Source organism: Ctenopharyngodon idella, chromosome 10 (assembly GCF_019924925.1).
Source record: "Ctenopharyngodon idella isolate HZGC_01 chromosome 10, HZGC01, whole genome shotgun sequence".
Lineage (NCBI taxonomy): Eukaryota > Metazoa > Chordata > Actinopteri > Cypriniformes > Xenocyprididae > Ctenopharyngodon > Ctenopharyngodon idella.
This window is the reverse complement of record NC_067229.1, coordinates 6,448,766-6,474,029: the sequence shown is the minus strand read 5'-3', so window position 1 is coordinate 6,474,029 and position 25,264 is coordinate 6,448,766. Positions and strand designations below refer to the sequence as shown.

General features: G+C 37.4%; 2 protein-coding genes across 5 annotated transcripts; one reads left to right on the top strand and one right to left on the bottom strand.

The window, feature by feature from the left end:
• Nucleotides 1-1,155: 1,155 nt before the first annotated feature.
• Nucleotides 1,156-2,542, bottom strand: wu:fb55g09 (uncharacterized). The gene has a single exon (XM_051908269.1). It carries the CDS (start codon nt 2,096-2,098, stop codon nt 1,463-1,465), a length of 636 nt encoding a protein of 211 aa, XP_051764229.1. The 5' UTR covers nt 2,099-2,542; the 3' UTR covers nt 1,156-1,462.
• A 2,050-nt stretch (nt 2,543-4,592) lies between these two features.
• nisch (nischarin) lies at nt 4,593-24,603 on the top strand. 4 transcript variants are annotated; one of them, XM_051908267.1, is made up of 21 exons: nt 4,599-4,793; nt 5,353-5,436; nt 5,550-5,732; nt 7,175-7,223; nt 7,693-7,856; nt 8,322-8,417; nt 8,501-8,596; nt 10,444-10,596; nt 10,686-10,754; nt 10,869-11,054; nt 11,147-11,275; nt 11,435-11,548; nt 13,343-13,457; nt 14,770-14,888; nt 14,973-15,025; nt 15,498-16,808; nt 19,230-19,416; nt 20,055-20,205; nt 20,539-20,667; nt 23,139-23,300; nt 23,405-24,603. In XM_051908267.1, exons 1-21 carry the CDS (start codon nt 4,713-4,715, stop codon nt 24,031-24,033), a joined length of 4,260 nt encoding a protein of 1,419 aa, XP_051764227.1. In that variant the 5' UTR covers nt 4,599-4,712; the 3' UTR covers nt 24,034-24,603. The 4 variants fall into 4 exon arrangements, 2 of the variants coding, with proteins under 2 accessions (XP_051764228.1, XP_051764227.1); XR_007932084.1 differs by lacking the exons at nt 15,498-16,808; nt 19,230-19,416; nt 20,055-20,205; ... (1 more) ...; nt 23,139-23,300; nt 23,405-24,603 and having other exon boundaries at nt 4,593-4,793; nt 13,343-13,465; XR_007932085.1 differs by lacking the exons at nt 13,343-13,457; nt 15,498-16,808; nt 19,230-19,416; ... (2 more) ...; nt 23,139-23,300; nt 23,405-24,603 and having other exon boundaries at nt 4,594-4,793.
• The last annotated feature ends 661 nt before the right edge of the window (nt 24,604-25,264 follow it).

Here is a 25,264-nt window from a genome sequence, read left to right as displayed (position 1 = left end):
ACCATTACATTTTTTGGCATTATTGTCATGACAATTAAACACATTTCCTCAAATTCTCATTACTGTAATGGATAAAGTAATGGATACTAGAGAAATATAAAAATACTTTCATAAATATTTTCATATAGTAATGAAAATCCCCTGGCTCCATTTAGACAACACAATACACTGCATTAATTTAACAGAATTTTCTGTATTTATTTTTTACAGGTGTTTTACCTGTATTTTGAATTTTGCACTTCATAGCGTTGTGTTAGGGTTAACAGAAATGTCCGTAAAATGACTGGATATTGTCCAGGTAATGAGCTGCCAATACTTTTTCTGTTATTTTATTTTTCTGTTATTGTATTTTTTACAGTCAAGATGGTTATCGTCCCTTAAAAGCGACTGTAAAGTCTCTTTTCCCATCTTAGTGAAGTGTTTATTTCTTTTATCGACAGTTAAGAGGCTAGAAATGGAGCCAGGGGATTGAACACACAATCCTGTAGGTTTGGCTCGAAGAACTTGCACCACAATTATCTGACATGCAGTTGGCAAGCTGTGCAGGAAAGGGGCTGAACCGCTGTTGATCAAAACACTCGGGGCTCTATTCATGAGAAAGATTTCATCTGAGCCTTTTTGTTTAACCTTTTCCCATTTTTATTGACTAGCAGGGCTTTAAATTTCCTTATTAACATGTCATACACAAAGACTAAAGATGATTATAGGTCTCATTGTGTGCTTCGAAACGGAAACCCAATTAGTGACGCAGATTATACAGCTGTATAGAGGATCTTTTGCACAGAGACACACACACACACACAGACACACACCTTGTCTCATGAGCATTGCTATTGTTCTTGTGTCAGATCTTCAAAAGCCAGCGCTAATGTACAAGAAGGGTGTGTATGTGTATGTTGGAAAGAAGAAAAGGTTCTTCTTAAATGTTATGCAGGTATCATATGTCTATTACGCTTCTTCTTTCATGACCCCAAAATATTTAGATCAGTGTGCCATTCTGTGTAATGTAAAAAGATACCCAATAATGATCTATTGTTCGGTTTCAACCTCAATGCAACTATAAACCATGCCAAAGTCATTCTGATATTTGCAAGTTATTATTCATTGAGCAAAACGTATGAAAAATGAATTGTGTAATAATAAATATAGACAATGTGTAGCAAAATGTCGATTTATTATGAAAAACATTCACATAGGGTTTAGTTTTCCAGTACAAACCGCTGCTGTGTTTGTCATGAGTGATCAAAAGATCTCGATGGTGATTGGCTGGCTGGTCTCACTCCTACTTTGGACCCCCCAACTCCTACTCCCCCCCCCCCCCATAACAGACCACTCGTAATACATCACAGAACACACAAACAAAACAATGCCTTGTCACATTGCAATGGACAGATTTAGTTTTAGAATAAGAGTTCAGAAACCACCATAGTGATGATGTAAACGTGTTACCTGTGGCAGGTGTCTAAATACATGGTGCCACAGTGTCACAGAATTCTTTGAAGTCCCTTTGCATGAAGTCTTCACTCTGCATCACATCGTCTTCTGATGGGAAATACTGCATGCTTTCCTCTTGATCAAAGCCGAAGAAGGAAAACTGCTGGCATTGGTTCATCTGTCGTGCGTAAAATGTGGGTGGCGAAGGCAGATCTGGACTGTCCAACAGTGCGCCTCTAGCGTTCTCCAGCACACCCAGGTACGAGTCCATATCCGCAAAGTCCATTTCGCAGTCGGACCCGCTGTCAGTGCCAACGGAGTCCGATCGCATATGCATCATCTGATATTTCTCATGCATGAGGAACTGGTTGGTGTTCCTGGGCGCCCTCATGCCAGGCGCTCGGTTGCCTTGAACATTGGCAGGACGCAATGAGACCACAGTGCCAGACCACCGGGACAGTCTCGCACGATTTCTGCGCATTTCTGGATAGTGCGCCCTTCTTCCTGGCCTCCTTCCCCATTTATGCCACTTGTGTTTACCACCGCCGTTGCTTCTCCTCGACTCGCTCTTGTGTTTTTCCGTCTCCTTGATGGAGGGTCTGTTGCCGTACACCTCCCATTGGCATATCATGCCCCTTCCGCACATTTTCTCAGTGTCTAGCATCAGCTGTAGGGCGCTCTTACATAATCTGGAAGACAACAAAGGCTGTTTCTTCTCCTTGATTAGGGGTTTTGTTTACTCGTGCCTCTCTACACGATTCACCCCCTCAGTCGTCTACCTTTTTACAATCTTTTCCGATTTTTTCTTTGTCACTGGCTTTAGATGGCACATAGCCTGGCGCAGTGCCCTCTGTCTAGGCAGCTTGACGCTCGTGTGGCTCTGATCTGAGATCAGTCACACCCCTCCTCAGCTTTTCCGAGTAACCAGTGTCTTTTTTGCTTCAGATTAAAAGCAAAATCGTTGTCTAAATGTCTAAAGAGTGTAAAAAATATATGTTTGCAGTTTGTTTTTACTTTGGTTAAATGCCAACAAACTACGTTTTCTGCCCGTACCTGACTAGCGTTTGTCTTGAAATGACAGTTGACATCTACAGAAATCCGCGTCTAGTGTGATTTTTATAGTGTTGGGGCGCTTCGACCCGCATCGAAGGCATAGGGGCGTTTCGTTCTTTTTAGAGGTAAAGTATTTAAAATATGAATACAATTGTATCTAGCAACATCCTATATATGCTAGTTTAAACGTATATTTTCAATATTTTAAAACAAACATCTGTTTTTACGTGAAGAGCGCCGACAACGCCGTTATTTCGTATTCCGAAAATGTTCCCCCTCCGCGATCGGAATGGTTTGTTCCTTCTCTGGGCGTCTTCGCAAGCTGCTGTTTCAGGATCAGTTTTTGCTGTCATGATCCGCGTCTCTTTCATTGTGGGCAAGAACGCTCAACTGCCCCTAGGTCAGTTGAGAAGCGTTATAACGACAAAGAGAGTGTATACGTGATGTATGTGATAAATGTGAGGACAACAAACTAATGGCTGTCTTATGAACGGGTAGTTCTCTTTTTAGTCGTTGTATTGTTTAGTCGGTTCAGTTTTAGGCTATATGCAAAAACGCACTCTCGTTTTCCTCATTAGGATATGAAATGCACTATATATAGATCTAAAGTAATTTTCTGTTTATTTATCCATGTGACTAAGATTTTCCATCGATGTGGCATTTGTTTAATCGAGAGTCTAAAACGAGTGAACCGCCTGAACAATTACTTACTATTTTGGTGGAGGGACAATCAATAAAATGCTTAGTTATGACCTAACGGCATATACAAACACTTTTCTTCTTCTATTTGACCAGCCTCGAAAACCCCTTGACTAACAAACAAAGAGGAGGAAAAAGCACTTCCTTAAAATGGTGGATTAGTGGTGAATTAAAGCACTGATTTTCTGTATTAAACCCATATCGAGTTCGACGAACCGCGGAAAAGATGGTTGCCTTCAGCCTGACATGAATAAATAAACAAATAAATGAACGAGTGAATGCATTCAAGGCATCAATGATTACACGTTTGAGTGAGTGAATGAATGAACTCCAGTATGAATAGACAGATAGATAGACAGATAGATAGAAAGATAGATAGATAGATAGATAGACAATTAAATAAAATGTATTTATATATTTCATAATAAGTTTTATTAATAAATAATTTGTGTAACATTGATTGTGTTAGTTTTCTTTCTTGAAATAATAGCTAGTAGCTAAACTTTTATTATTATTATATTAGAAAATGTATATTGTTATATTTTACACACACACACACACACACACACACACACACATAAACAATCAATCAAACAATATAAACAATCAAATTAATTGATTAGTTTACAATTGTGTTGTTACAATTTATACTATAGGTGTTCTCTATGATTATTTATTGTGATTTTAAATTATTTTTAGGCCTGGTTTCACAGACAGGGCTTAGATTAAGCCAGTATTAGGCATTAGTTTAATTAGGACATTTAAGTAGCTTTTATAAAAACATTACTGGTGTGCATCTTGAGACAAAACAATGGCCCTGATATATTTTAAGATATGTCAGTGCAATTTGCTTTCAGTTAAAACAGCTCAAACATACAGTTTAGTTTGGGACTAGGCTTAAGCCTTTTCAACACGGGGGATAATGTATGGTTACAAACTATGCCTTGTCTTTGAAACCCCTAGGGGTTCATAATGAAATTGCAGGGGTTACATTAGTCTTGTTATAGCAAGACTGTCACATGACTGTGTTTTATATATGTATAAACGTGTATTTTCAATAAATAAAATTAAGTGAAAATTAAATAAAGTGTTTGATATTAAAATCTATCAAAATAATACTTGACTCTGATACCAAATAAACTACAAAAAGTCTTGTAAATGTATTGTTCATTATATAAATATTAAAGATTAGGCAGATTACTTTATATGCCAGTGGGTACATCAAAGCAAATAGGGAAAACTCAATTCTGAATTCAAAACTGAATTCACCCTAATTTAGATCACTGGAGTCAGTATTGATATTTGGTTGGAGTTCTGCTGACGATGTTATTCATAGTTTCAGTAGTAACATCTTCATGCGATAGGGGGCGATAAAGCTCTCTCTGTGTGTGAGCGCCGCGGCGCGTGAGAAATACGAGAAGGAGGCGCTTCGCTCTGCGTTAAACCACAACAAAGATGGAGGTGCTACATGACAGCTAGACTTGCATTTTTCATCGCGCCGCGCTCAAACTCCCGCTGAAGTGAAGATGGACGCGCCGCATCTGTCAGAGCAGAGTCCGGAGAAACGCGTCCGCATCGTGGGATCCGAGCTGGTGGACAATTACACGGTCAGTCTGATGTGTTTTATTTGGGTCGGTTGTTCAGTGCATATTCATGTTTATGATAACGGTTTGCGAGTAATATAAGTGAAAATGGTTTATATTTTTAGTATTGTTGGATAGAAGTATATTTAGCTTATGTTAGATTAATATTTAGATTTGTGTAACATAAAATTCAACAGACGTTTTATGAAAACAATGTGTGTTGCATAAGAGCGGATGTTTTTTTTGTAATAATAAGCATTTGATGATTTGCGTAAGAATAATCATTATGGGAATAATTTATCAATGTTTAGAAGAATCATGTGTTTAATTGTTAATAGGCATGTGGATGATTAATAATAATAGCGGTTCATACAGTGTCAAAAGCCACTTTAATTATTTGCATGCTCATTTGCATAATGAACAATATGAGTTATTATATATGAATCTATGCATTGTGTGACAAAGTGGAGAGGAGTTTGTTGGTTTGCACAGTTTAAAACACACATTAATGAAAAATATTGTAATTGTTATGGATTTTATTTTTTTTTTTTTTACAAATGTATTATTTTCTCTACCCCCTCAGGTTTACGTCATAGAGCTGAAGGTTGGAGATCACAGTTGGACGGTCAAACACCGTTACAGCGACTTTCACGATTTGCACGAAAAAGTGAGTTACGCAGACACGTTCCTAAAATGACAGATCAGACCTCAGATATTGACATTGTGTTCATAGTTCACAGTGTGTGACTGATAAAACTGATTAAATGTTGTTGACTTCAGCTCACTGTGGAGAAGAAGATCGATAAACATCTGCTGCCGCCCAAAAAGATCATCGGCAAAAACTCCAAAAGCCTTGTTGAGAAGCGTCAAAAGGAGCTGGAAGTTTATCTCCAAACACTCCTGAGCAGATTCCCAGCAGCGACTCCCAAAGTCCTATCTAACTTTTTGCTTTTTCACTTATATGTAAGTTTTTATGTGCTTCTTGATAAGAAGCACAAGATTGCATTAATGTGACTGCAAGAATGTAAACAGAAGACTCCTGTGCTTCATGTCTGTCACATGCTGGTTAAATATTAATAGTTAAATAGCTTGTGCGTAATCCATCCAAAACAACTGCATGCAACTCTTCACAGTGAGGATGAATCGTGTTGCAATGCATTTTCTCCTCTCAGCCATATAAATGGTTCTCAGAACAGCAGAGCCTGTAATCTGGCCTTAAGCGATGTTTTCCCGCTGACAGTAGTGGTATTGATATTGATCTCTGAAAGGCTTTTGTCTGGATAAGGCATATGACCGGAGTTGTTTTGGAGAGGAGAATTGCTTTACGTTTGTGGATTTATTCTCGATTGGCATTGTTATTTTAGCACTGTTCTATGGAAGCTTGTTTTCTGTAACAGAATAAAAAAATAAAAAAGGTAATAGCGAGTTTATATCTCACAATTCTGACTTTTTTTCTCACGATTGCATGTTGATATCTCACAATTCTGAGAGAAATATAGTCAGAATTGTGGGATATATAAACTGTCAATTCTGACTTTTTTCATTGCAGTTGCGAGTTTATATCTCGCAATTCCGACTTCTGTTTCAGAATTGTGAGATATAAACAGATTATTAAAAAGATAATTGCAACTTTTCTCACAATTCTGACTTTTTATTTCACAGTTCTGAGACAAAAAGTCATAATTGCGGGATTAAAAACTGGCAATTCTGAAAAAAGTCAGAATTGCACCATATAAACTTGCAATTGCGAGGAAAAAAAGCTTTTTTTTTTTCCAGTTTCCAGTTTATATCCTGCAGTTATTACCTTTTTTAATTTTTTTATTTTGTGGCGGAAACAAGCTTCCATATCGTTCAGATAGTACTATAGTTTTTATTAATATTTTGAAATTTTTTTTTTTTAGTTTATTATAGTTTTCATTTTAATTTTAGTTAAAATTTTAGCAATCTTGTGGTGATTTGTCATTTTTATTAATTTTTTTAATAAATGTCTATATAATTTTTTTTTTTTTTTTTCAGTCATATATTTTATTATTTTAGTATATCAATTTAAACTAAATGAAAATAAAAAATGTTGCCTAGGTTTTTTTTTTTTTTTTTTAATTTAATTTCAGATTATTTTATTTCTTGCAACCAAAATGTTTTTTTTTTTTTAGGGTTTTAGTTTTAGTTAACTATAATAACCCTGATTTGTGCGCAGATGTGTTTCAAGTCATTTTCTCAGAATATGTAAAAAAAAGAAAACTAGCTGTAAGGAGGAAATTGAAGTCATTTCTGCATTCCTCTGGCAAGATATTTCAGGAAATGAGTTGGAGAAGCACATGCCGATCATTAAAGCTCAATGCAGTGACATTACTGTTTGGGCTCGTGCGGATTTCCAGTTTTAACAAAAACGTCCTTATTTTCAGGAAATCAATGGAATCGCTGCTGCCCTGGCTGAAGAGCTCTTTCATAAGGGTCTGTTACTTTATTTAAATTGCTAGTTATTACAAGCTTGAAATGTACAAAAGGAAATGTATTGACTGATAACCGATATAAGTGGCAGCATTTAAAATCTAAATTTTTTATAATAAAAATTATAGATTTGAGACAAATGAGACTTTTACATTGGACATCTATAGTTTTGCAACCTGATATAGAAAATATACTTTTTTTAATTGGAAAAAATAAACCCATTTATATTATCATAATACACATTTTCTGCTGATGATGATAAAAATACAAAAAGGAGCCAATATTGGTGGATGGTTGCTGATAAATTACTAAAATGTTTGCATGTTCTAGAAATCCCATTTTGAAATATTTACTGTAAATGTTCATCATTATTAATTTTTTGATTTGCATAATATATACTATGAGCAGTTTTGTCATCATCTTTGAGTTCTAGTACCTCTATTAAATGTGGTTGTTCTGTCTCTTCTCCCAGGTGAGCAATTGTTGGCTGCAGGTGAGGTGTTTCTGCTCAGACCGCTCCAGCTGTACGCCGTCACACAGCAGCTGAAACTCGCCAAGCCCACCTGTGCCAACGGAGATGCCAAAGCCGACCTCGGACACATCCTGGACTTCACCTGCCGCCTCAAGTACCTCAAGGTCTGAGTTTGTTACTTTACTGAAATCATGTTGACGACTGATATGTCAGCATCGGTCGGCTGATATTCGTTTTTTTTAAATCCGTAAATTAATAAATACTTATGTAAATTAATATGTAATATAAATTGTATATATATGTATAAATGTATTATTATTGAACTGAAAACTTCTTGAATCTAAAAAATTATTTGAAGTGTAATCAGAATTTTTAGTTTGGCTCACTTCCCATTCGATTACACAGAGAGGGTGTGGTTTATGACCTATACTGCAGCCAGCGATCAAAATGCTTTGGCTTCACTTTTCATGACATGTGTAGCGCACTTTGGCTTGTCATTTTGAGTGTCAAGTAAAGTCAAAGAAATGTTACATTAAATGATCTGACAGTATAAATGTATCAAATCGCCGTATTGGTTTTTGCCCACAACAAGAATAACTAAAAGCTTCACAATAAATCTTCAAACTCAGATCCCTGGAATGAAAACAGCGGTGGGGACGAGTAACATCGAGGAGCAGAGCCTTCCGTTTGACCTGTCCATCTTTAAATCACTGCTCCAGATTGAGGTGAAGACAATCACGTTTGCATTTTGTGTTGAATTGAGGGTGTGTGATGGGTGATGTTTCTAACATTTATTTTTTACTTTCAGATCAGTGATTGCGATGCTGGACAGATCAAAGGTCTGCCTTCCCTAAAGCCCACGCTGGCCACGCTCACCATACACCTCTCTGCTGGCAGTATGAAGGTACTTTACATGGTTTTGTGTATAAACAAAAGTCTTGAAACCAGCAAACTTTTCAACCATTTCACTGCAGAAACGAATTTGAGTCTCAAAATGCAGTCGAGCATCTCTAGAAACAAAAATGGATGGTTTTAGGGTCTGTTAAAAGGTTGCAAATTGTTTAGTTTTTACTTTAATATTGTAGCATTCGTAAAAGATGAAAAAATTTCTTAAAACCAACAAACTTTTTAACCTGTTCACTGGCACTGATATACAGGTGCATCTCAATAAATTAGAATGTCATGGAAAAGTTACACATTTATTTCAGTAATTCAACTCAAATTGTGAAACTTGTGTATTAAATAAATTCAGTGCACACAGACCGAAGTACTTTAAGTCTTTGGTTCTTTTAATTGTGATGATTTTGGCTCACATTTAACAAAAACCCACCAATTCACTATCTCAAAAATTAGAATACTTCATAAGATCAATAAAAAAAGGATATTTTAAACAGAAATGTCAGGCTTCTGAAAAGTATGTTCATTTCTATGCACTCAATACTTGGTTGGGCCTCCTTTTGCATGAATTACTGCATCAATGCAGCGTGGCATGGAGACGATCAGCCTGTGGCACTGCTCAGGTGTAATGGAAGCCCAGGTTGCTTTGATAGCGGCCTTCAGCTCATCTGCATTGTTGGGTCCGGTGTCTCTCATCTTCCTCTTGACAATACCCTATAGATTCTCTATGGGGTTCAGGTCAGGCGAGTTTGCTGGCCAATCAAGCACAGTAACACCATGGTCATTGAACCAGCTTTTGGTACCTTTGGCAGTGTGGGCAGCTGCCAAATCCTGCTGAAAAATGAAATCAGCATCTCCATAAAGCTTGTCAGCAGAAGGAAGCATGAAGTGCTCTAAAATTTCCTGGTAGATGGCTGCGTTGACTGGACTTCAGAAAACACAGTGGACCAACACCAGCAGATGACATGGCAGCCCAAATCATCACTGACTGTGGAAACTTCACACTGGACTTCAAGAAACATGGTTTCTGTGCCTCTCCACTCTTCCTCCAGACTCTGGGACCTTGATTTCCAAATGAAATGTAAAATTTACTTTCATCTGAAAAGAGGACTTTGGACCACTGAGCAACAGTCCAGTTCTTCTTCTACTTAGCCCAGGTAAGACGCTTCTGACGTTGTCTTTGGTTCAGAAGTGTTTTGGTACATGGAATGTGACAGTTGTAGCCCATTTCCTGAAGACGTCTGTGTGCGGTGGCTCTTGATGCACTGACTCCAGCTTCAGTCCACTCCTTTTGAAGCTCTCCTAAGTTCTTAAATCGGCTTCACCTGACAATCTTCTCAAGCCTGCGGTCATTCCTTTCACTTGTACACCTCTTCCTACCACACTTTTTCCTTCCAGTCAACTTTCCATGAATATGCTTTGGCACAGCACCCTGTGAACAGCCAGCTCTTTCAGCAATGACCCTCTGTGGCTTACACTCATTGAAGAGGGTCTTGATGATCGTCTTCTGGACAACTGTCAAGTCAGCAGACTTCCCCATGACTGCTGTTGGGATTACTGACCTAAACCCAGTATTTATACCCTGAGAATGGTAATTTAATAGAACTTGAAGTTAAATATTCTAATAATTTGAGATACTGATTTTTTGATTTTGATGAGCAGTAAGCTGTAATCATCAAAATGAAAACAAAAAAGTCTGGAAATATTTTACTTTATGTCTAATAAATCTAGAATATATTTAAGTTTTACTTTTTGAATTAAATTACAGAAAAAAAACAAACTTTTTCATGATATTCTAATTTATTGAGATGCACCTGTATGTGCGAATTACAATGTTTGCTCCTCCTTTGACAGGAAATCTTAGTTCCTGAAGCGTCTGAATTTGCACAGTGGGAACCTGAGGGTGTGGATACGGACTGTCCCGTGACGGCGATTATTCCCAAGTGGAAGATGCTCACCACTCTGGACATGAGCCGAAACTTCATACGCTGCATCGATGAGTCTGTGGTGAGTTAGGTTACATTATATGAAATGAACACCAGTTCCTTCATTGTTGATTATAAAAGTTGTGTTTTTCCTGGTCTTTTTTTCCATAGAAACTGATTCCTGAAGTTGAATTTCTTGATCTCAGCCATAATGAGTTGTCTGTAGTGGAAAACCTCCAGGTGTGTTGTCTCCAAATAATGTCATAATAATATATATAATATTAAATATTATAATATTTTAATGAGCAAAGAAAGTTTGGTTTTTATAAACCAGTGTAAAATTTTTCAATGCAGCATTTGTACAACCTGGTCCATCTGGATCTGTCCTTCAACAAACTCACCGTCCTGGAGTGCGTTCACACTAAACTTGGCAATATCAAGACTTTGAATCTGTCTGGGAATCAGCTGGAGACGCTCTCCGGCCTCAGTAAACTTTACTCCTTGGTTAACCTGGACTTAAGCAGCAACAAATTAGCACAGGTAGTTTATTATCTGCACTGACAGTTGCAAAATGTCATTTTGTTGATGCGATAATTTGCTCAATATAATTCTCTGTCTTCTGCTTTGCGTAGCTGGATGAAATTAAACACATCGGCACTCTTCCCTGTCTGGAGAAACTGACTCTGGCTCATAACCCCATGTGCATCATCCCAGATTACAGGACTAAAGTTCTGGCCCAGTTCTGCGACAGGGCCTCTGAGGTATGGAGCTTCTCATCAAAGATGACATGCTGCACAGCTTTAGTGGAGTTTACAGCATTGTTACGCTCAGAAGGAAGAGTATCATATCACATAAATTAGCTGTTTTTCAGGACATAGAAATATAAGGATAGAGAAATATAATTGACATTTGTCACACAGGTGTGTTTGGATGGTACGACCACCACGGAGAAAGAGCTCGACACGGTGGAGGTGCTGAAAGCCATTCAGAAAGCCAAAGTGGCCAAAGACCGAATGGCAAACAATGACAAAAAGGTATTTTATATTTTATAGATTTTATATTTATTTTTTGATGCAAAATTAAATTAAATGGATCATTATTATAATCATTCTTTTCATTATTATTATTTACTATTAACATTTATTATTATACTATATGATAATAATAATAATAATAATAATATTATAACATTATTTATTATTTAACATTATTATTTTAACATTTATTATTAGGCTTTTGATTTTGTTTATATTCCTTATAATAATAATAATAATAATAATAATTGTTATTATTATAACATTATTATTTATTATTATTTAACATTATTATTTTAATAATTATTCTTAGAGTGTTTTGCTTTTGTTTAGTAGAAAACTTCCTTTTTAGTCCTTATTTAGCACTTAATAATAATAATAATAAGTAATTTTGTTATCATCATCATTATTATTATAACATTTTTATTACTATTAGCATTTATTATTATTAGATGGATTTGTTCAGTAGAAACATTTAAAATTATATAAAGATGGTTAAAAAGGGAAACAAATTCCAAGTAAAAGCTTTCCTGAATAAAAAGGTTATGTAATAGGCTCTAATGCAAACTACTGTTTCATCTGTCAGATTAAAGGATTCCTGATGTAATTAATGTGTTTTAAGGCGTGTGCTGATGGCTTTCTTTCAACTGAGTGTGACACATTATTAATCTCAAATAATCTTTTAGGTGTGAATCGGGCTAAACCTTGATATCCAGGCATGAGAATTCAACCAAAAGATGATTCAGTGATTTATTTGCTCACGTTGATGCATTTGTTTGTCCGCATCTATTACCTAACACAAATTTTCCAGTGAAGAGAAAGACTCAAGTTGTGGCGCCTCCTCCTGGCCAGACTCTGATAGTGACTGGATATCACCAACTCTACACTTGACTGCAGACCTGCTATATTATGAAGACATGAAATAAAATTATTAAAGTGTTAATGCATCGACTTTTGCATATGCTATTGTAATATAATTACATAATGTAATTATAGTATATCTAAGTTGTAGTTATAAAATTATAGTTATAACATAAAACATTGTTGCGCTCATGTCTTGGAAGTACCATAATTACAATGAGAGCAAAATACATCAATAGAGCTGTTCAGTTTGCAAAGAATCAGGATTTATTTATTCATTAATAATTTAATAATAGTTTAAACAATTTAAATATCATTTTAAATCACTTAAATATCATTTTAAGTAATCTTAATAATTTAAATATTGTTTTAAACAATTTAAATATTTGAATTTTTTTCTTTAAATTTAAGAATTTAGAAATGTGCATCAGGAAAATTTGTTCATAATAAAATATCATGTAAAATGTGTACATGCTGCAGTTTTGGTTGTTTTAATATGTTTTCACAAAAAGTCAGAGCTTTTATAAAAATAGAGAGAAATCAATTTAATTATGGTATTTCTGAAATAACATGAACGCAGTATTATTTTGAGGCCTTCTGTGTGTGCTGAATCTTTCATACTCACAAGTGTCCTAACCAGGCATGACGTTTTGAGCAAAGTTTTTGTTCACATTGAAAGCAAAATGTTAGGTTAAATTCACATTCAGTCAGAAGATATCTGATGTTTGATATGGAGCAGGATTTGGACCAATGAGATTTCTGTGTAGGTGGAGCTACTCAAAAACTCAGATTAACATGAATGCGATATATCGCTTGTCGTTCTGGTTTGGACATGTTGTAAAACGTTTATGATTCCTCGCACCCTTTATATCGACCTTCAGTGGTCTTGGTTGTGCTTTTCGCTAAAGAGAAGCCTGATGTTATTGTTGTTAGGTGAGTGACGTCCCAGGGCAGGCCGCCAGCGGGCAGCAGTCCTCTTCGTCCTCTCTCGTCGCGCCGCCCTCCTCTTCCTCCCCCTCTTTGTCCCGTTCCACCTGCTCCAGTCAAGGTAATCATGTATGTATCGCGCTGCTGGGACGAGGGGGGGAAACACAAACGGAGAGTTTAAAGCGAAGTGTGTCATTTCAAACAGGTTTCTCAAACACTCCCATCTGTCATTGGTCGGATAAACAAGTAGTCCCACCCCAAAGTTGTTTTGTCGGCATATAAAGATGTGATCGGAGAAAGTGAAAAAAATTACACACTTCACCTTTAAACTTAAAAAACGTCCCTCTGTTGGCATGACATAATGTAAAACCTGATGGTGAACATCATGAGACGTTATTTCTCTGTTTTGGCATCACATATTTCCTGCAAAATTATTGTACTTTTTAATATTTCAGTTGTTTGTTATTAATCTCCATTTGCATGGTTAAAAAATATTATTTTCTTCATTACATAATGATTGTAAATGAATAATCTGAAACGACTGAATTGTTAATTTGAACAAAAGCACAGTTTTCTTTGCACATGTGATTAAATCTTATTTAATTTACTTGTCTGTTCAGTTACTCCTGCATACTGACTTATTGCAGCTCTGCTAGTCATAATTATGTTTCGGAGATTTGGTGCGCCCATTTCTACACTGCTGAAAAAATAAATCATATTTAATCAGCATTCCTCACTGATTTTTCTCATAACTTTGCTTTGAATGAATATAATGAGCATCCATTTTCTTCGCTTTGCCTAAACTAGCCTGAACGTTGACTTTTGTGGTGGTTTATTTTCATTTCGTTGCTCTAATACCGATTGGGCCTGATTTATAAAGCATTTGATCTCCATATTTGTCTCTTGAGTGTTAGTTACTAAGCAACAGCCTCGGGTGCTTTTGATAGACTTTCAATTTCTGCCAACGACATCTAAATATTCATTGTTACGCACTCCTGTAAAATGTGATTTAAACATTTCGTTTCTCAAATATTAATGGAATAATACTATACTCTAGCAAAAGTTGTCTTCGAAATCATCTATACATTATCTGGACCTTTAATTTGTATTTAAATTTATTTTACCTTTTTTGTGTGTGTGTGTGTGTGTGTGTGATTCATTTTTTTAATTTTATATTTTGGTATTTGGTATCTGACTCCAAATCTTAAATTAAAATCAGATTTTTTTTTCTTCAAGCTGTGTTCAGCTGCTGTCAGCTGTTGTATGTGAAAGTCTCTTGGCACCATCCTGACGCTTGCATCATTACCATATCAACCAATGTTGATACACCGTATATTGACTGAACAAACAAATCAAATCATCACCATCATTTGCTGTGTGAACAAAACTTTAGTGACTGAAGAATAACTTTTTCCTTTCCGTCTCCCTTTCAGAAATAACTACTTGTACAGAAAAAGCTTTTATTACCAAAGAGATATTAACTCATGTGGATTCTACAATTACCCAGAGATGCTATGATGTTTACAGCTCGGCCTGTGAGGTCAACCCGCAGGTTGGTTTGTGTTATAGCACAATTAATTAATTAATATTGTGGTGCCAGCAAAAACAAGACCACACCACTTGTCCTTTTTTGCAGGTGAAAACTCAAGTTGATTCCAGTTTATCTTTGGAGGTCACCTTTGAGAGCAGGTTAGTTCTTATAAACGTTTTTTTGTTTATGCAATGCCCGAAACATACTCTATGCAAATATGTAAATGCTTCTGGCTATGCAAGCTAGATTTCAAGCTTAATTGATTCCTGAAATGTTTCAAAGCGCAATTCATAGTGCAGTACAATAGGGCTGTCACGATTCCTCAATTAAATTCGAGTACGCAGTTTAAAAAATCCTCGATTGCAGTTGACCATATACAGGGAACGTTAAGAACTTCCCCAAAAATGAAAATTCTGTCATTAATTACTCACCCTCATGTCACAGCTTCTGTGATTACAAAGGGAAGCTCAGTGCTCTCTTTCCGTGTAATTCATTCGCAAGAAAAGTTATTGTTTTTCATGAGATGTGAAATCCGGTTCTGTGTTGAAATCCTTAAAGTTTGAGTGTTTATTGTTGTTTATTTAAGATTTCTAAACCGAAACTAAAACAAGTTGTTTAATTTCTCTTTAGCTCCTGTTGCTGTGAAGAGGAGTGGAAACCTTGGACCACAAGTCTTTTGAATCTCTTTGTGCCTCCTACTTTACTGTCCTACACTACCACCAACCAGGAGTTTACCAACCAACTTTCTGCTCACATCAGCCAGGCTAACAGAGAAGAATCATCCCCGATACCTTGCAAAACCAATTCTCTGGAGGGCAAGGACCAAGGCAGCCCTCAATCGGGGGATGGGTACTTTGAGATGACTCTAGATGGCACCAACGAGATCATGGGTTGTTCCTCTTCATCTACAGTTCAGGAAAAGGGACCAGATGATGTGAAGAGAGAATCTGCAGATGATCATGTAAAAATCGTAGCTTGGTCTCTTTGCATCAGTGTTGGAGAAGTTTTGAGTCAGTGGCCATCTTGTTTGGTGGCAACTGACAGCTCGCTTGTGGTTTTCCACCCACGGTCAGAAGAGCCAGTGAGTAACTTGGAGGAACTAATGGAGAACCTTGAGATTGACTTGGTTGTGCTGTACACCAACATTGAGACCTTCCAGTTTGATATTCCAGAGGTTTGTGTCTCCTTGAAGGTGAAGTCAAGCAATACACGATGGTTCTTTTTCTCAGATGCCCAAAGTCTGAAGGAGATGCACTCTTGCATTAGCCCTCATGTGGACCAAACTAACGAACAAATTTTGAACTCTAACACTCAGATGTTCATCCGACAGTTTCTGAACTCTTGGGACTTTGAGGAAAGCGATGAAAGCGTAAAAGGTGGACACTTGGTCCATTTCCTTAATCTAGACCCATCTACCTCCGACAAGAACGTCATAAACAACCCACAATTTCCAAAGAACTCAGTACCCTCAGATGTTTTATCCCAAATCAGCCTGTTTGAAAGTGATCAGGACCAAACCTCCAATCCCATGATCCTCTTCCTTACCTCTCGGCACCTTTGCGTTCTCAAGGTAGACTTTGTCGCTCTGTCGTCCCGGGACTCTTCGGAAGCGAGTGTGATGCGGAGCTGCTCCAAAGTAACCCGTATCCCGCTCTCGTTCACACTCCTCGACCCAAAGCAGAAATGTTCTTGTAGAGCCGTCTCAAATTCTCGGCGTTTCTATGATGACCATGTCGTAGAACTGATGGCAGGTCACGAGCTCCTGTCTGTTGTTTTTGCCCTTCCACAAGACAAGTTTACCTTCCTGCAAGAGTTCATACGGCTTCGATCCAATCTGCGGGAAATTAAGACCATCGCCCTGCAGCACACCAAGAAAGGACACTTGAAAGTGCACAGTTGTCCCGCTCCGGCTACAACCACCAAAAGAATACCTACCAGCAGGTAATGGAGTTCATTTGTTACTAATGTTTCTAAAAATATGTTAGCATGGATGCCATTTTAGCCCCAGACCTAAGCTGTAGCCTGGAATGTAACTGAAAGGTTGTAGGTTGCAAAGGAAGTCATCATTTGAGCCTTTTCGCAAGATACTTTTAGCAAGAATATTCCTGACTACATGTAGCTAGTTTTCTGCTACTAAAAATAACTTCAACATTCATTAGTTGGGGTTTGGATTTAGCATTCATCATATTGTTTTGAAGTTATAGCCATAGCAGTTAGCATGAGAATTATGTTGATAACTCTTAACCAGAAGTTTCTAGAAAAGAAATGCCATCTCAAACTTTAAACCTAATAGTAATCCCTAATAGTGTTGTCAAAAGTACTGAAATGTTAAAAATGTGACGCTTTGAGTCTGATGAGCAGATTCGTAAACACCTCTGATTGGCCATTGTGTTCACGCGCTCATCAGATATGTCTGTGATTGGCTACAATGATCAACGCTTCAAAAACATGTAAATAGACATCAATGACGCTCTTCACTGAGCACTTACACAGATACACACAGGAGCGTTTGAAAGCAAGCGTCTATCAGCGGACCGGTCCGCTAATAGACGCTTGCTTTCAAACGTTCCCGCTTTCAAAACACTTTAAAATTCAAACACTTCCGTGTGCTTTCAAACTAGGGCTGGTTGATTAATCGAAAAGTAATCGAAACCGAAATTCAGAACCTCTAACCGACGTTATTTTTTTCCATGTCGGTTATTTCACTTTTTTTAATCCTGTTAATACTTTCCCCTTAAAACATACTACCGCATGTGTAGTCACGTGACTCCGCCCCATCCAGTCAGTGGCATGGAAGCAACATGGAGGCAAACTCAAATGCAGAGTCAACACACAAAGACTGCGTGCAAGAAAGGTATAGCAATGACGAAATATGGCAGAAATTGTGGGAAAGTGTCCTTTCCTGTCTCCTTGTGGGAAGAAGACAGGAAAGGAAAGGGATATCGTAAAATACAAAGGTCTGTCAGTATTAAAAATTATAGGGAAAGGACCGGGCGGGAGGAAATTATAATGACAAGACTGAGAGTGGATCACACAGGACTAAATGGCACCTTGTTTTTAATGGGGAAAAGGAATAGTGAAAACTGTGAAAATTGGGGTTAAAGAAAATGCTGAACATGTCATATTGCACTGTATATTATATGAGGTGGAAAAACGGGTGTTTCAAGATAGGGTTCAGGAGGCATTTTAGACCATCGCATGTGTATTATTATTTTGAGATACTGCACTGATGCATTGTGACACACGAACGCTTATACAGTAGCTGCACATCATGTGAAGATCGCGCTCACAGAGAGGAGCGCAGAAACTCGTCATCGCTGTCCTGTGATTTATCACTAAAGTAGCTTAGAAACTCAAAAGTTATAGCATATATTTTTCTACTTTTGAAGTAACTACTTACAACCCACAGCTTCACAATTAATAGAGAGATGGTATGACTAATTTACACACGCAAATTCCTCATTAATGCATTCAAATAAATGTACTGGTACTGTATTTATCTGTATCTGATTTACAACGAGCAGAAATCTGTAAAAAGTGTTACGAACCATAGATAAAATGGTGAGCTGTTATGTCAGATCATTCTTTCAATAGGAAAAATATCCCACCTTTAATAGTCAATCATATTTACAGTACTTGTCAGTGAGCTATGAGGGCAAAAACAAGGCAAAAACAAATAAAATAATCATTCATTAATCGTAACTGAGGTAAAATGTTCAATTAATCGAGATTTTGATTTTAGGTCATATCGTCCAGCCCTATTTCACACGCTCCCATGCGTTGATCATTGTAGCCAATCACAGACATATCTGATGAGCACGTGAACACAAAGGCCAATCAAAGGTGTTTACAAATCCGCTGAACAGCGCTCAAAGCATCACATTTTTAAAATTTACTTTTGACAACTCCAATCCCTAAACCCAAATCCTAACTTTACGGGTGAAATGGGTTGGGAAATAACATTCTTCATATTGTTTTGAAATTAGAGCCATAGCAGTTAGCGTGAGGTTAGTGTGATGAACTTGTTCTTGGCAAGAATGCCAGAAGAGCAAGTAATGTAATTTTTGACAAAGAATTAGTGGTTTCAAGTTCTTTGGACTAGAAAAGTAATTCCCAGCTCAAAAGGATGATTAAGACTTAACTCTATCACTATCCCTAATCCTAACTTTACAGATGAAATGCCAAACCTTTTGAAATGCTTTTTATTGGATAGAAGAAATGCAGAAGGGGAGATGAAACGCATCTGTTAAATGACTACTCACTTTTCCTAAGGCAGCATTTGTTAATTAGAAAAACTTAAATGGTTCTTCTTAGACGTTTTCACAGTAGATATATTGCACTGCTTTTTTTTTTTTTTCACAGCGTCCCTCAGGAAGTGCCAAGGCCCCATCTGACCCTGTCTCTGCTGTATCCAGCCAAATCTCTCATTCAGCAGCTGATGGAGGACAACCAATGTCCCTCACACCTCTCACTTTCCTCATCATTACTCCTCATCTCATCTCTCAAAGGAGACCAGCTTGTTCACTTCTTCCACAACAATATTGCTGAGGCAAGTCATACGCTCATTTCACAGATTCAGATCCTATGAGGAAATTTCCTGGATGGTTGTGCTGTAGAATTTACCTCGGAAGTTTCCTTTGCAATCCCTTGGGTTTTCCAGTGTTGTGTTGTTATCCTCACACTGTATATTGCTCGATTTGTACTTCTGGTCGACCCATCTCTTCCTGTGTGTGCTCTTGGTTCCTGTGAATTTGTTTATTTACTTTGACTGTTAAATTTGGCCAGCTGCCTTGTTTTCAAAGGGCGGCTATCTGAACTATTTTCCACTCATTCTCAAATGTCCTATGCAATCAGTGCACTGTTTTTACAGGATTTCCTAAACTAAATTTAAACCGTAAACAAACACCTAACATTTGAAGTTTCAAGCATGGTTACCCTCACTAGAATCATTTATGCCCTACACTTAATTTGAGGTGTTTAATTGGAAATGGACATGTCCTTAATTCTTCAAAATAAAATGATAACTAGCATAGCTGAAATTATCATTTATGTTTGTAGTACAAACTGCACAGAAGAAACAAAACCCTGACAATAAGTTTGGGCGATAGTAATGCAAGCAAACACCACTAAATAAACTGCAGTATTATGTGACAAAGAGACTGAAAACTGAGGGTGTTTGTCATGCAGGTGGAGAATGAGGAGCTGAAACACATCCTGTGGACATCGGTGCTCTTCTACAGATCTCCTGACGTAGAGACAACCGCCTGTGTCCTGCTGTCCACCAGAGCCATCTACTTCATCCTGGAGGACACGGCGTCCTCGCTCACCAACCAATCAAGTGAGCGATTCTATTCTAATCTCATCTTCAAATATATTCAGTTGTTCTGTTCTAATGCAGCACAGAAGTTGAACTGTTATATGCTGTTTTACTTATATTTCAGTTCTATTGTTTTGTGTTCTTCAAATATACTCTTTGCTAATTTATTCTATTTGGTTCTATTGTATTCTATATTCTGTGCCGTTTTTTTCTATTATTCAATTATATCTATTATCTTATTCATTTACATATACAATGCTGTTCAGTTCTTCGCATATATATTTCTATATTCTTTTTTTAGTCATCATTCTCTGTAACATTAAAATTGATTCATTAAATTGATTCATCTTGCAGTGATGTGGACCTGGCAACCATCCGAGCACAAGGACACCGATTTCCTCATCTCCTTCTGCTTCACCCTTAAACTGAAGGACCTGCAGAGCGTCAACGTGGGCTTGTTTGATCAGTACTTTCGAGTCGTCGGTGAGTTTGTTGTGTCCAAGATCACTACTGGTCCAATTTTCCGTCTGAAAGGCACATGATTGGATGACATATTTATCAAGGCAACACCAGTTTGAATGATCAGCTTAATCAAAAGGAGTTCCAATAAATATAAGTGCATGCTGTTAAAAGTGTTTGTTTGTTTTGTGTGAAATCTGTTTCATGAATTCAATTGTGCATCAAGGAACTGCTAATACAGCATTTCATATTGCTGCTTGTCTCTAGAGAAAATGTCTTTGGCGAAAAGCAAGCAACACTATTTATTTTATATATTATTTTAGCCCTTCTATGTTGATGCTGTAAACTAAAGCACCTGAACTGAGCAATGAAACTAAAGGCCCCAATATACAGTGGTGGTCAGAATTATTGGCATCTTTTTAAATATGATCAAAGATGACTGTAAAAATAAATCTGCATTGTTTATCCTTTTGATCTTTAATTCATAAAATTAGCAAAAATCTAACCTTTCATTGAAGGAAAAGAACTGAAAGTGGGGGGAAAATCACATTGTGAAATAAATGTTTTTCTCCAAAACACGTTTGCCACAATTATTGGCACCAATTCCCTTAATCATTCATCACAATGAGTAAAACCAGAAAATATAGTTCTGATGTGCAGCAAAAATTGTTGAGCTTCACAAAATAGAAAGTGGCTGTAAGAAAAAAGCTAAAGCATTGAAAATCCCCATTTCCACGATCAGCTCAATGATTAAGAAGTTCCAATCAACTAAAGATGTTACAAATCTGCCTGGAAGAGGACGTGTGTCTAAATCGTCCAAATGCGTGGTTAGGAGGAAAGTTTGAGTGGCCACAGACTCTCCAAGGATCACAGCTGAAGAATTGCAGAGACTAGTTGAGTCTTGAGTCTCAGAAAGCCAAAAAAATTTATCAAACAGCACCTACATCACCACATTTTGTTCGGGAGGGTTTCAAGTAAAATCCTCTGCTCTCATCCAGAAACAATCTCCAGCATATGCAGTTGTCAGACAAGACTGGAACTTCAAATGGGACCGGCTTCTATGGTCAGATGAAACTAAAAAAATAGTTTTTTGGCAGCAAACCCACCAGATGGGTTTGGTGCACACATGGATAAAAAGTACCCCATGCCCACTGTTAAATATACTGCTGGATCTTTAATGTTGTGGGCCTATTTTTCTGCTGGAGGTCCTGGACATCTTTTTCAGATACATGGTATCATGGATTCTATCAAATTCCAACAGATAAAAAATCAAAACCTGACCGCTTCTGCTAGAAATCCATTAATGGGCCGTGGTTAGATCTTCCATCAGGACACTGATCCAAAACAAACATCAAAACCAACACAAAAATGTGTCACTGAGCACAAAATGAAGCTTCTGCCATGGCCATCCCAGTCCCCTGACCTGAACCCTATAGAAAATGAGTGGAGTGAACTGAAGAGAAGAAGCACCAACATGGAGCTGGGAATCTGAGGGATCTGGAGAGATTCTGCATGAAGGAATGGTCTCTGATCTCTTGTCAGGTTCTCCAAACTCATCAGGCATTATAGGTCCCCCCCCCCCCACACACACACACACACTTTCAATTCTTTTCCTTCAATGAAAGGTTAGATTTTTGCTCATTTTATGAATTAAAGATCAAAAGGATAAATAATGCAGAGTTATTTTTACAATCATCTTTGATCATATTTACCAAGGGTGCCAATAATTCTGATCACCACTGTACTTCAAGCAAAATCAAAGAACGATCTGGTGTGATGAAATTTCTAACAAAATCAGGACATAAAACGAACTTCGTTTTGTTCATTTCGGGACTTCGAAACAGTTTGCCAAAGCAAACTTTCTGGAAAATTTCACTTGTAAACACCATCAGACTACCACTTCTCTTTGGCAATGATGCAATAATAGGTGTGGCTCTGAGACTCCACCTTCTTTAATGTGGAAATCCTCTCCGGTTCATTTCTTCTATTCAGTCCATCAAGGTCAGACATTAGCAAGGAAAAGCATGAACACTGACTGGAGAGCTGCTTTTATAGTAGAAACTGAAGTTGTAGTTTTAATTTTAAGAGATGCTGATGCTATTTTTTCATGTTCAATACTGTAAAGCTGCTTGATTTAAAGTGATCTATTGTATAATGTGCTTTATAAATAAACGTGACATGACTTTCCTGGAGTGCTGAATTGCAGAGCTTGTGCAAACATATCCACATTGCTATGATCAGATGCTTTCTTAACTGCTGTTTTCTCACGTCTCACCGTGTTTTTGTTATTGAGAGGAAAGCACGCAGCACATATTTACATATTCATATAAACTCCCCTCTTAGCAGAGTGGGCAGTGTCAGGATGTTCGCTAATAGTACGGTGCCTATAGAAAATCATCATACCCCTTTGAAATAGTTACTTTATTAACCCTTTAAGAGTGACAACAGTTAAATAAGTTAAAGAGTTTAATCTATCTTTCTTTCTTTGTTCAAAGGGCCCTCTGCTGATCACATCATTTCCTGTCTGACCCGTGACGGTTACGGCACACATCGCTTCCTGCAGCAGCTGATGCTGGTTTTGTCCTTGCTGGAGAAAGTTCCCTCTCCTGAACCTTCTGAGCTGGATTTCTACTCACAGTTTGGAAACAAAAGCACAGGTTTGACTGCTAGAATATATTGTGAAAATCCGATAAGTTGCTTCTCGTTACCTGAACCCTTTGACTGGATGTTTACCAATAATATTTTTTCCCTCATAAATCAGGTAAAATGGAGAACTACGAGCTGGTCCACTCCAGCAAGGTGAAGTTTGTATACCCAAGCGAGGAAGAAATCGGAGACCTCACCTTCATCGTGGCGGAGAGAAAGACCCCGCAGGCGCCGTCTCACTCCTTCAACATCCTTTTGTACGTACTGGTGTTCCAGGTCCACGTCGTTCCAGGCCAAACCAGCCAGAACCGGACCGTCCTACAACCCAAGACTCTTATACTCACCAGCACAGATGTCTTCCTCCTGGATGAAGACCACATCAGCTACCCGCTACCTGAATTCGCAAAAGAGCCGCCGCAAAGAGACAAATACCGTCTCACGGATGCCCGGCGGATTCGTGACCTGGACCGCGTGCTAATGGGCTACCAGACTTACCCGCAAGCCCTCACGCTGGTGTTCGACGACGTTCCCGGACCGGATCTTTTGTGCCACCTTACCATGGACCATTTTGCGGATGCCGACAGGAAGGGCGACAGGACACGGGGGGCTGGAGGAGCCGAGGGTGAAGTGCAGTGGTGTATTTTTGTACCGGGTGCGGACAGCAGGGAGCGGCTGATATCGCTCCTGGCTCGCCAGTGGGAGGCGCTATGTAGCCGAGAGCTGCCGGTAGAGCTAACAGGCTAAAGCACGGAAAAAAACCTAAAATGCACAGTATTTACCTACACATAGTATGACGAACATTTGTTTTTACTAACTTTTTTTTTTACTGTTTTGACACAATGCATCCTGGGAAGCTGTATTGTAGAGTCCACACGAGTATAATATTTTTTGTCTCAGGCTTCAAACTTTGCTTTGCTCTTCAAACATATTTATCTGCTGCTGTGTACAATCGGCCATGCATCATAAAATGTGAAACATTTGTTATACAGTTTTGTGCTACAGTGTTATTTTGATTTTTAAAGTAAATTTGTTGTTCCATGGCTACGAAATGATTTTGTGATAGATGGCTTTTAATGAACGAAAAAGATATATAAAGTCTTTCGTTTTTTTACATAAATGCAGTTTTAAAGTGTTATTCCTGTTTTAGAAAGTATTCCCGAGATGAATCTGTGGATTTATTTGTACAGATATTCAAACGGAAGACCACCGAGCACATGTTTACAGATCGCTTTCAGCTTCATGAGATTATTCATCATGGGAATTCAGACTCATCATGCACTTTGAATTTTTTAAATAAATGTGAGTAAATGTAAATGTGTTTTCTTTTTTATTATTGATTTTATGCTCAATTTAATATCCAAATATTTTATTTCATCCACAAAATGAAACAAAATGGACAACATGGCCCAAAAAAGAGAAAAACAGAACAGAAAGTTTAACACAATATATCCAAAAATATCTGGAGAGATAGTGTATTCAGGATATGAAGATAAAAAACTTTGTTTTTGTCATGTATTTATAATTATATAATAAGATTATATAATTAATATCATCTTTTTTTTTTATTAAAAAAAAAAAATTATATATGTATATACAGTATGGGAACCACTTGCAGAATCTGTGAAAATATGAATATTTTGTTAAAATTAAGAGAGATCTTACAAAATGCATGTTATTTTTTATTAGTACTGTCCTGAGTAAGATATTTTACATAAACAATGTTTACATAAAGTCCACAAGACAAAAAAATAGCTGAATTTATTAAAATAACCCTGTTCAAAAGTTGGTTGTTACAGTTTTTCCCGATTGCTTAAACACTATAACCAGGCTTTTGAACTAAAATTTCAAAACCATAACGCAATTTATCAAAAACCACACCCATTTCCCTAAACTATAAACACTATTCCCCTTTTTGACATATGAATCAAATTTGTTGAACTGTCACTGCAAAACTCTACACACAAATCCCTTCATT

Excerpts from the sequence above, each read along its gene's own strand:
- wu:fb55g09 (XM_051908269.1), bottom strand. The coding sequence starts at position 2,098 with ATGCTAGACACTGAGAAAATGTGCGGAAGGGGCATGATATGCCAATGG.
- nisch (XM_051908267.1), top strand. The coding sequence starts at position 4,713 with ATGGACGCGCCGCATCTGTCAGAGCAGAGTCCGGAGAAACGCGTCCGC. Across the intron at positions 11,276-11,434 it reads TCTGCGACAGGGCCTCTGAG|GTGTGTTTGGATGGTACGAC; the intron begins GTATGGAGCTTC and ends TTTGTCACACAG. Across the intron at positions 23,301-23,404 it reads GTTTGGAAACAAAAGCACAG|GTAAAATGGAGAACTACGAG; the intron begins GTTTGACTGCTA and ends CTCATAAATCAG.